The following is an 11,419-nucleotide window of genomic DNA, read 5'->3' on the forward strand; positions in this document are numbered from 1 at the left end:
TACATGTACTCTACGCTCGCGCTGCAGGGTGGAGGGTGCCACTGTCATGTTTCTGTATGCGGACGGGAGTGCATGTAGATTTTCCCATTGGGGGGCTGCGCAGTGCGGCTGGTGCAGAATAGGCCTTTGGCTATTTCGAGTCGTCCCTACTTACAGCTTACAGGCTTAGGGCTACCTACCTTTCGATGTTTCGCTCTGTCTCTGTTGGGCTGGCCTTGCTTGAGGCTTCCTCCACTGCTGGGTATGAAAGGTACTCTACACGCCAGGCCAAGCCAATCTATCTCCAGGCAACCGCCCCCCCGCCCCGCCCCCCCCCCTCCCCTCCACCACCGCCACCATGTGCTGCTATGTGTGAACTGGGCTGCTATGTATGAACTGTGAAGCAGGCCATCGTCGTTCGCCTCCGTTCTCTTGCTAGGCAGAGAGGTAGGGTACAGCCGTACCGCATCGCAGATGTTGCCGTTATGCCAGCCAGTTCGCAGCCAGCCAGTTCGCTCCATCACCAATCGATGGAGGCGTCAATTGGTTGAGCTGAGCAGCGCATCCGGAACACGAGAAAAGGCCTCCAGAGTCACCATCATCGCTACGGTCGGTCGGTCGGTCAGTCAGTGGTCTCGTTTCGATGGGGATAATTGCTCTAGTTAACTTTATTGGTGACCTGTCGGTGCCAGTGTCTTTACGAGTCTTTTTCTTTTCCTCTTCTTTGCTTTTTCCCCCACTACCCACCCCGCTGGGTTACGCCGCCATCCATACTTCCGCGTCGCATTATCCTCTGCTATCGCGACAACCTCGTCTCGCCTCTGGCCCTCGTCTCGCTCGCTCGGTCGGAGTCGTGAACCGGTAGTGTTCCGGTTGGAACTTTAGTCACACCCACCCACCCTGCGTGCTGCTCGTTCTGTCGTTCGTTCGTTCTCTCGCTCGCTCCTGCGCCTGGTGCTAGTCCTGGTCCTGGTCCTGGTGCTAGTCCTGGTCCTGGTCCTGCTGCCGCCGCCGCTGCTGATGGGTGTGCGACTGGAACTGTGCTGCAGGAAGCACATCACACACCCACACGCTGCTCACGCTTTCACTCACACTCGCTCTCACTTCGCATGCTCTCTCACACACACATCACTGTCACCTCCGCTGCCTGCCTACTCTTGCCTGCCTGCCTGCCCACGCACGGCCCACCCCTGCTGGGAATCGCGCACTTCGCCCACACGGCGGTGGGATACCCAGAAGGCCAGGGCAGCAAGCAGGCCAGCCAGCCCGCCAGCCAGCGAGAGTACCGACTCGCTGCTCGCTGCTCTGCTCTGCTCTAGCTACGGCCACAAAGTGACCAACCACCCGCCACTGATCACACTGCTCTGCTGCGTGCTCTGCTGCTGCTCTGCTCTGTGCTGCTCTGCTGCTGCTCTGCTGCTGCTCTGCTCTGTGCTGCTCTGCTCTGTGCTGCTCTGCTGCTCTGTGCTGCCCTACCCATTCAGCTCTACCCGTTCTGCCGATACTTACGTGCACCTCCTACCTCCCACCCACATACATCGTGCTTCCCCCACCATCAAGACCACTACCCCCCCCGTCCTCCCAGAATCCTCTCTTCCTCCCCGTCTTCGCGCGGCCATTCTTGCCCTACTCGACCTGTTTATCCACGGCCGTTTCGGAGTACCCGGAATCGGTCTTCCTTCTCGGACACCTTCCCACCCTCCCCCCACCACGGTCCATATCGAGCAATCATCCGAACCAGGCAGTATCGAGCATCGCCCGTTGTACCCGTACGCACGCACGTAGCAGCAACAACAGCCGCACCGAAAAGTCCAAGATCCCCCCCCCTCCATCCATCCAATTCGCCCCACCACCCCTCCTTCAGGCCGCCCTGTAAAATAGGTCGAGTCGAGAACGCCGCGGCCGCACCGTAAAAACGCACAACCTCCATACCCACCACCACCACTACCTCCACCACCTACACCTACACCTACACTACCTCCACCACCACCTCCGCCATCACCCCATAGTCCATCGACGGACAGAAACGATCGAAACGTATCTCCACGAAACAAAAGAGAAGAGAATAGAAGAAAAGAAAAAGAAGGAAAGAAACCCCAAAGAAGGAAAGAAACGACGAAGAAGAAGAAGAAGAAGAAGAAGAAAAAAAAAAAAGCGAAGAAAAACGAAAGAAAAAATCTCCCCTTCTCGCAGACATCTAAAAGACGACCGGTCGCATCCAAACTACTACTACCTACCGCTCCCTCCGCATTTTCTTCTTCCCCACGAGTTAGATATACCCGCCACTCCCTCAGCCAAAATCTCTCGAGTCCTTCTTCGTTCGGGATCGCCAACGGGGTGTGATCTTCAGAAACTCCCGCTTCCTTCGGCGTATCTCTCCCACACACACGCAGCTGACCGAACTGGTCCGTCGAAAACCACGTCGGTGATATCCTGGACCTGATCCCTGGTGCTCACTATTCGCCTCCCCGGTTTATAAAGAAGTTTTCGCCTACGTGAGTCCATCCGTGTTTCTTCCTCGTATGCCCCGCCCCACTCCGAGAATACCCACCCTCCATCTCGCACGATTCCAACGATTCCAACGATTCCAACGATCGAAAACGAGCATCGCAATCCTTTCCTTACCGGCAAGTGTCAGCCATCAATCTTTGGCTCTCGGTTCGTAGCGGGTTCCTTGAAGCTAATTGTCATAACTGTCCGCAGAAACCCAGAGTATAATCCACAAAGTTACGACCGCCCCGATTACGACTGCCTCTCCGTGTGTGTGCGTTTGCGTGTGTGCGCTCTACATCGGATACCGGCTTTCTAGGTCCTTTTTCTTTTCTTTTTTGGACACGCGACGATCCTACGGCTTCACTTGATATTCCTCGAGTCATCGCTCTCTATTTCTCCGCCGCATTCCTTCGTCGTGACCGATAAAGATACCCGTTCCTCGCAGCCCTGGCCATTTGTCGTCGGTGACGATTACTCCCAATCCTTCCTCTCTCGCTCTCGGCAACTTGCTCCTCGAGTATCAAGTTTGGATTCGTCGACGGACCGTGCTTGAAACTCGACTCATCTCGCGCGCCCATTCAACCCATCAGAATGGTCACGGAAACCCTCAGTGCGCAGCCGCAGACTGCTCAGGACAGTGCTCCCATGACCGGTACCCACGCTCAGGCAGCGACCGCGAATGGTACGTGTTTTGTCCGTTCTTTCCGATGGCTGCCGATGGAAATGCAACCGCCCGCTCCGGGCGGAGAGATTGGGTGGGAACGGGAGAGAGAGAGAAAGAGAGAGAGAGAGAGAGGGGGGGGGGGGGGGGGGGAGCGAGAGAGAGGGAGCGAGAGAGGAAGCGAGAGGAAGCGAGCGGTAGAACACGCCTTCGCTTCTTCCCTGCCAGATACCCTCTTGCGTTCCTATTCCTTCCCGCAATTCCCTCACCCCCACCGTGCCGATAAGGCTCCGTTACCATAGAGAGGAGTGTGTCCGCCATCGAGCTGAAGCTAATTGGGATCTCAGTTGGCTCGCAATCGCCAGGTGCTAAACCGCAGCCCCCTCCCAAGACGGACAAGCCGAGACCACACGTCTGCCAGACATGCCAGCGCTCATTCGCTCGTTTGGAGCATCTCAAGCGTCACGAACGCTCGCACACAAAGGAGAAACCATTCGAGTGCCCGGAATGCACGAGATGCTTCGCCCGGCGCGACCTCCTCCTGCGTCACCAGCAGAAGCTCCACATGACGGCTACCCCCAGTAGCCGCCCAAGAGCGGGTTCCCGCAGGGAGAGCACCAGCTCAGTCGCCACCACCACCAGCACCGGCAGGGTCCGCAAGAACTCGATGTCGAACGCCACCACCACTCCCGTCAGCAACGGCGATGGCGGAGCGTCCACCATGCGCGCCCGGCCGCGAGCAAACACCATCGCTCACATCGATTCGTCTACTCTAGGTATGATTGCGAATTCGGGGAGTATGAGTTTGAATCAGGCAGGGAGGGGTGGTCCTGGCAGAGGCGGCCCGGGTGTTGCAAACATGGGTATTGGAAGTTTCGGTTCCTCAAGTCACCATGGTGAATCCAAGTAGGTTTTAATGAATTACGACAATTATGTACTGCTTGAGCTTACGAAGTGAAATCGCAGCCTGCCAAAGATTGATACCTCCATTTCATCGTTAGATCTAGGTGGAATGATGCCCCGCTCAGCCGGCATGCTGTCGACCTTTGACGATCTTGAAGGCTTCCTGTTTGGTAACACGGTCAACCCCGCGGCGCTGCACTTCAACATGTCGCCACTGCACCAGCCGATTGGTTCGCCGACGTCGCCGTTTGGACATTCCTATTCCGGCGTTGATAGCACTTACTACTCGGTCGACGACGGTGATGATGACTCGGAGTGGATGCACATGCTGGGACAGGGCATGATGGCCGAGCCCGTTGACCAGTCGTCGCCGAGTGCCTTCAGCACGACGTCGGGCGGTGCCATCAGCGAAGTAGTCCTCAGCGAGCCCATGTGGCAGACACACCACAGTGGCATGCCGTTTTCCGATTTTAGAACGCCGAACTTCAATGATACCCCACCGCCTGGTACCTTCCCATCATACAATTCATTAGTATATTCTCGTGTAGATATCTAATGACGTATCTTGAAAACTCCCAGATCCGTTGTCCGTTGAACCGTCCGCGATGCACCAACTCTTTTCCTCTCAGTACGCGAGCACGCCCACTGACGGTCCGACATCGGGATCGATGCCACCGATGGGCGGCAACAACAACCATAACAACCACAGCCACCATAATAGTAATAACAACAGCAGCAGCAGCAATAGCAGCAGCAGCAACAGCATCAACCTAATCCGCCAACTCTCGGCGGCGGCGGAGTCGGTCACGGATGCCACACGCACCGCCCTGGCCACCACCTTGGTACAGAACTCGGGGTTCGGAGTCGGGGGCCACGGCCACGGCCACGGTCACAGTCACGGCAGACGGCAGTCGCTCAGTGCCCAGTCACTGAATCCCAATTTCCCAAAGCAAGGCATCAACCTTCCTCACACGAAGGAACTCCAGCGATACGTTGATGCATACATCCGATTCTTCCACCCGCACCTCCCCTTCCTTCACCTTCCCACCTTGCGCTTCGACCCGTCGTACAGCAGCGGTCAGCACTCGAACGGAAGGGAGTTCCTCGTGCTCTCCATCGCCGCGGTTGGCGCGCTCTACGAGTTTGAGCCACAGGCGGCCGGCGAGCTCTTTGAGGCGGCGAAGAAGACGGTCGAAATATTTATTGAGGAACGGCGGAAGGCGGCGGTTAGCGCGGCCACCAATGGACTGCACAGCTCGAGCTCCGGAACCGATACGCCCGTCTGGCTCGTTCAGGCGATGCTCCTCAATGTCATCTTCGGACTTCAGTGCGGCGATCGCATGGCCGGAGAAGTCGCCCAGAGCCACGTGTCGACCCTGGTCCAGCTGGCGAGAGCCGCTAGCTTGACACGGCCGGCGCCTTTGCCGACCGCGAACTCCTACCAACATCAGCATCAGCACCAGCATCAGCACCACCAGCACCAGCAGCAGGATGATACGGACATCCAGATGGCGGATCTCGAGTTGTCGCCGTTCGGTGGAAGCATGGGTAGCGATGGATGGTCCGGGCTGGGAATCAAGGTGGAGGCGGATGACAGCGTGGAGTGGTCCAATTGGATTCTGGCGGAGGAGAGGAAGAGGACTCTGTTCGCCGTTCACTTCCTGTCCAGTCTTCTCGTCGCGGCTCACAACCAGGACCCGAAGCTGGTCAACAACGAGATCCGTCTGGACCTGCCGTGCAGCGAGGAGTTCTGGACCGCGCCGACCGCAAACGCGTGGAGCCAGAAGGGAGGATACATGGCGGCCACTCAGAGCTCGCCAAACTTTGCCGCTGCTCTCAATGGCCTCCTGTCGGCCGGACAACAGCAGCAGCAGCAGCAGCAGTACGGTTCGACGAATTCCTTCCAGCATTTCTCGAATGGCCACCAAGGCGGAATCCAGCCCTACCCACCGCCGGGGGTCGTGCCGAGCACCTTTGGATGTCTCGTCTTGATCTGCGCTCTCCACGTGTACATCTGGGAGACCAGACAGAGCAATCAGGCACGACACTGGACTTCGACCGAAGCCGAGAACATGCACGCGCACATCGAGCCCGGACTGAAGGCATGGCAGTCGGCGTGGTATCTGACCCCGCACCACAGCATCGAGCGACCGAACCCGTTCAATATGGGTACCCTTTCCGCCGACTGCATCCCGCTCCTCGATCTTGCGTACATCCGTCTGTTCGTCGACCTCGGAAGGGCAAAGGAGTTTTTCTGGGCCCGCGACTACGAGGGCATGGCCGATGAGATTGCCAAGGGCTGGGAGAATGGCCAGAGCACGCCCATATCTTCGGCGTCGTCCATCTCGGCACGGTCCGACTCGTCCTTCTCGAACGCCATCTCTCCCCCGTCCTCTCCCGGGTCGGCTTCGCCGTCGCCCAACCTCGGACCCATCAAGATGGAGCCCGAGATTCCCCGATACAGCGATTCTTCCCTCCTCCACATGCTGCCCTCCACCAACTACAACACGAACCTCGGTGGTGCGTACTCGAGACGGGAGAAGCACCTGCGCAGAGCCGCCTTTTACGCTGCGGATTCTCTCGCCATGTCGGACACGCTGTGCACGTCCAAGACGACATCGTACGCTGCGAGCCAGGAGCTGTGCCGCGAGCTACCGATCCAGTCGGCACTGTGCACATTCGATTGCGCCCAGGTCCTAGCCGAGTGGATCGCGACGGTGCAGATGCGAGTCGCGCCGTACATGGGACTCATGACGACGGAGCACTGCGACCTGGACAGCCTTGAGGCGTTGATGATCTTGGAGACCGAGGACCGCAAGTTGCTCGGCAAGGTCAGGGACATGCTGCAGACGGCAGAGTCGAAGGTTTCCATGGAACAGCCGCGGACGGACCACCCATTCGTCCTCAACAGCGGCCTCGGTCCTACTGTGCTGCGGGTGAGTGCGTATCTGCTCGAGCAAGCGGTCGTATGGCCTGCTACTCGGCTCATGGCGCAAGCACTCCGCGCACACGCAGACCACATGGATACCCGAACTCGGAGCGTGCTGCCACTCCAGAACTGAGCGGATCGCCCCCGGCACTGCCCGCGCACAGCCACTTCAACATGACTGCCCGAATCTGCGCCGTCCTCTGCATTCCCGGCTATACCTTCGCCCTCCCCCACTGAAGCCCTGTTAATTCACCTTTCCATCTATATTCATCAACCACCTTTCCTCCCTCCTCCTCCAGCATCCTGCCGGCGATACTGGAGGACTTTTGACAGTATTCATCCACTTACGGACTTTATTCCGATCTGATCCCTCACCTCTCTAGGAGAGAGGGCTCCGAATTTCCGAGGAGGTGGAACGAATCAGGTCTTGGGTTTCATCAAGTTCCAAGTTGCCAAGTAGTACGCCAAGCTGCTTGGCTTCCTGCTTCTGTATTCCCTGAATTTATCGTGTGCTATTTCGAGTTGTCTTTGGCATTGTACTGTTGTTGCCCTCCCGCGTGTATTTTTTGTGTGATTGCGAGTCTGCTTCTATGTTGATGATTATGAGGGATGATGATTTCCCGCCTGGACTTTTTTGTTTTCTTTTTCTTCCTTGAGTTTCTCGGTTCCACGGCAGCGCACTGAGACTGTGGCGGTCATGAGCCCGTGAGTAAATATTTCGGTTTGGTTTGGGGGTTTAAAACATTTTTTCTTTTTCTTTTCACTATTACGCTTTTACTTTGTTTCTGGGGGTTATGGCTTGGTCGGGCTGGTTGGTCTTTTTCTGGGGGCGGGGCGGAGGGGGGGGGGGGGGGGGGGGGCGGTTCTGGTTATGTATGGGTTATGTATGGGTTTCCTTCTTGTCATGTCACGGATGAGTGTGTGTCTGTCTACAAATATGTATTCGAGTGTGGATTCTTGGGGATTTTATTTCTTATTGCCTTGGATTGTGTTTGTGTGTTTTTGCGTCCATGTGTTATGTGTGCGCTTGTGCTTGTGTTTTGTGCTTGTGGCTTTGATAAGTGTGCCTGTGAGTGTCTGTGTGCGGTGTACGGAGCATGTATTTCTTCTGATTTCTTTCATAGTTTTTCTTCCCAGCCGATCTGTCTGTCTGTCTATCTGTCTGTCTATGGAGTGGGGCGTGAAAACGGTGTTTGGTGAGATGTTTTTGATTATAGTTTTTTCATGTTCACTTTACTTGACGACTTTGTATGGGGGGGGGGAGAGGGGAATAAACGGGATATTTGTGAGGATTTGTGGGGATTTGTGGGAATTGGACGCGGGAATTGGAATTGAATATGAATATGAGGATTAAAGACGATGTGCGGCTGTGATGTGATGTGATTTGATTGGGTGTGATGTTGATGTGATGTGATATGCTATTGTACTGCTATGATGTTATGCTGTTGTGCTAGCGATGAGTTACGAGTTTACAATGGACACTCGAGATGGAATTCTCTAGAGCAATACCGGTACCTATCGATGCTTCTCTCTCTTAGAGACGAATAGACCTTCGATGCGGTGATGTCGAGTGCCCATTGCCCAGTTCCCAGTTCCCAGTACTCAGTGCCCACTGCCCAGTGTCTACAAGGCATTTGGAGTCTCGGAAGTTAGAATCTTGGAAGTAGGAAGTCGGAAGTTGGGTGTGGTAAATTTTCATACCAAGTGTGTGGGGTGCACACTTACCTGTTACACAGGAGATCACTCGCGCCATCCGCTGTCCGTCGTCCGCCGGTTTCGAAACTCTATTCTAGTCTGCTTTGCGGTCCTATGTTACTTTGACAGTAGGTTGGTGCTCGCTCCTACTTCTCGATCAATTTAGCCCAGGTAGTAGGTAGTAGGGAGTAGGTATCGCATCCTCCGGTTACCTACGATACATATTTCGCTCTCGCCGGGAGCAGCGAGCAGTGAGCAGCCAGAAGTGAGCAGCGAGCAGCGAGCAGTGAGCAGCGAGAAGTGAGCAGCGGGTATGATCTTAGAGTAACTATAGAATGACGAGCACGACGAGCAAGCCTTCGAGTCTTCGAGCCTTCGAGTCTTCGACGGCAAGAAGTCGACTGTCGAAATCGCCCATCATGTCTGTGCTGGGTCGAAGGCCGCAGGTCGCAAGCAACAGCACAGCCGCGTTGCTGCAATGGCTGCAATGGCTGCTGGATGTATACTCTAGTATCACAAGGCTGTGTCTAATATTCTCTGCTCTGCCGGCATAGAAACGGCGAAACGGCGAAAACTACTCTACCTACATCATTGGACGACGGGATACTGGTCTGCCAGGGGTGCACCGGTGGACAGGTGTACCGGTGGGCAGCAGCGGATCGGCATTGGTTTGGCACGTCGTACACACGTCTGCACAAGGTGATTGGACTTTTTTTGCGGGGGCCTGGCATCGAGTAGCACAATGAGACCAATAGGTGGACTGTCACACAGGGTAGACGATCGAGTTCCTGTGTATAGCCACAGAGCTCAGAGTTGCATATGAGCTGCATCTGAGCTATGCGTCCGTTTCCCCTACGGGTTTGTTATGATATATCATTCTCTGATCGTGCGAACATTCCTAGGAACCCAAGGCAGCAGCTCATCAGCCACAGCTGAATACAGCTGAACAGAACAACCAACGGAAAGCAGAGCGGTTATCATGTCGCGGTGGTCACTGGTGACGTCGCGCGTCCTCTTACTCCGCAAACTCCAGCGGTTGTAAAGTAAAGTAGGTAGTTGGGCACGATGGATGAGGCGGAGTCGAGAACAACTCGTCACCCAGGGATTGGAGGGTGCCCAAGTCCCTACTGCAGGGAGTGCCGCAGCTCTCACCAGACATCATTCGCCGCGACCTCCAGCCGGCGCGGCGCAGCACCCACGGCCTGATCTTCCGCGGCCCAGGATGCATCTTCACCGTGGGCACTGCCGCCCTAACCGACCGCTTCCTGCTGAAAGACGACACCGGCGCCTGGTACCCTCTTCAACATCGACTGGTCCACGCTCTCGGGCGGCGGCGGCGTTGCCCCCGCCCTCGCCGCCTTCAGCATCAACCTCTGGCAATCCCACAGGTGCACGTCTGCCGGCCTCGTGGACCTGTACTGGGCCGTTCACGACTTCGACTTCGATTCCAACGCCGTCGACACTCTACCACGCACCTTCGCGCACTCGGAGATGACGCACGACATCACGCGGACCCTGGTGGCCACCGCGGGACTTCAGTCGCGAATTGACGAGTTACTTCGATAGCTCCCTGTGGGATGCGATGAATGCTCCGCATTCTCCCAGGATCCTGCCCGGGACTGGCCTCGCAATGTTTGTGGGTAGGAATACGAGGAAGGAGCAGGCTTGGTGCTTGGGTTAACTACCTACTTACCTACATACCATAGGTCGTTACGTGCGTGGATATGTACTCCACCAGCTTTGCTCAATGTCCTGGCGAGAAACAGGCACCTAATGCACTCTCACAGTCTCACCATGTATGTAGTACTTAGGTGGGAGGAGCTCGAGTGGCTCGACAGCTGATCGCCCGACTCCTGAGGATTTCTGCTTTCTTGTGTTCTATCTATGTAGAATACCTATTTATGTCTCTCCGGTTTTCCCTTCATTTCGTCAAGCCCGCCGCCGCCGGTCTCGAACTGCGGGCTCCGGGCCCCGAGGGGCATCTCACAATTGCCGAAAAGATACCCATCATATATACTCCCGCATTTGCGAACGTCGAGTACATCAGTAGTTATCGGCGCCGGCAAGTGGGTCTATACTTACTCTACCTACTCTATAGTACACTGGTAGACTGTAGTGATAACAGGTGATTGAACACGGATACCGACTGGTTAGTTTGTGGTGGATGGGTCGTAGGATTTATGCACATATCACTAGGTATTAGGTCCCAATAACTATCTCCTTCATTAACCTACTTAGGTAACTACGACTTCGTCCAGAATGAGCCTGCGAGTAACGATCATGATCCACCATGCGTGCGTACATACTTAGACAGGTTATGTACTGGTATCAAGCACACCCGCAGTGGCAACCAGTGTTCTCCATAGTCCAGTCCAGTCCAGTCCAGTCCGTTCGGAGGTGTCTGTCGGCAGGACGGACTACCTAGTGCACCAGTAAGGTCGACGGGACGGACTTTAATCGACTGCAGTCGACTGGCAAGACCGGTAAAAAAATCACAAGGCGACATGAATCACAAGAGAAATCGCTGCGCGCGTATTATCGGTGGTTGTATGTAGTGGCTGAGGGAAGTATGAGTGTACTACATATAGTATGAGCACGGGCTGAAGATGACCCCGCTGCGTTGCTGGTACCTACTGGACGAAAGTGAACACACGATAGTGGGAAATACTCATATTTGGTGGGGTAAGTGCTGAAAAAAAGTGGCACTTTTTTTCACTACCGGACTGCAGTCGACTGCAGTCCAACCCCGTCCAGCAAAT

At 55.6% G+C, this 11,419-nt stretch overlaps 3 protein-coding genes across 3 annotated transcripts; all 3 read left to right on the top strand.

Moving 5' to 3' along the window:
* Positions 1-3,063: 3,063 nt before the first annotated feature.
* Positions 3,064-7,098, top strand: BZA05DRAFT_449347 (DNA binding regulatory protein AmdX; the record flags this gene model as incomplete). The annotated part of the gene is made up of 4 exons (XM_051487345.1): positions 3,064-3,154; positions 3,481-4,039; positions 4,100-4,542; positions 4,616-7,098. The coding sequence occupies 4 exons, from the start codon at positions 3,064-3,066 to the stop codon at positions 7,096-7,098; spliced, it is 3,576 nt and encodes a 1,191-aa protein (XP_051334954.1).
* Positions 7,099-7,814: 716 nt separating this feature from the next.
* BZA05DRAFT_412724 (uncharacterized protein) lies at positions 7,815-8,391 on the top strand. Its single transcript, XM_051485127.1, has one exon. The coding sequence runs from the start codon at positions 7,837-7,839 to the stop codon at positions 8,317-8,319; it is 483 nt and encodes a 160-aa protein (XP_051334955.1). The 5' UTR covers positions 7,815-7,836; the 3' UTR covers positions 8,320-8,391.
* A 1,248-nt stretch (positions 8,392-9,639) lies between these two features.
* BZA05DRAFT_464192 (uncharacterized protein) lies at positions 9,640-11,264 on the top strand (the record flags this gene model as incomplete). The annotated part of the gene is made up of 10 exons (XM_051487731.1): positions 9,640-9,698; positions 9,763-9,895; positions 9,936-10,213; positions 10,266-10,296; positions 10,367-10,456; positions 10,595-10,726; positions 10,786-10,809; positions 10,899-10,954; positions 11,094-11,207; positions 11,249-11,264. The coding sequence occupies 10 exons, from the start codon at positions 9,640-9,642 to the stop codon at positions 11,262-11,264; spliced, it is 933 nt and encodes a 310-aa protein (XP_051334956.1).
* Between the last annotated feature and the right edge of the window lie 155 nt (positions 11,265-11,419).

This window comes from Tricharina praecox, assembly GCF_024521635.1.
Source record: "Tricharina praecox strain CBS 144465 chromosome Unknown BZA05scaffold_43, whole genome shotgun sequence".
NCBI lineage: Eukaryota > Fungi > Ascomycota > Pezizomycetes > Pezizales > Pyronemataceae > Tricharina > Tricharina praecox.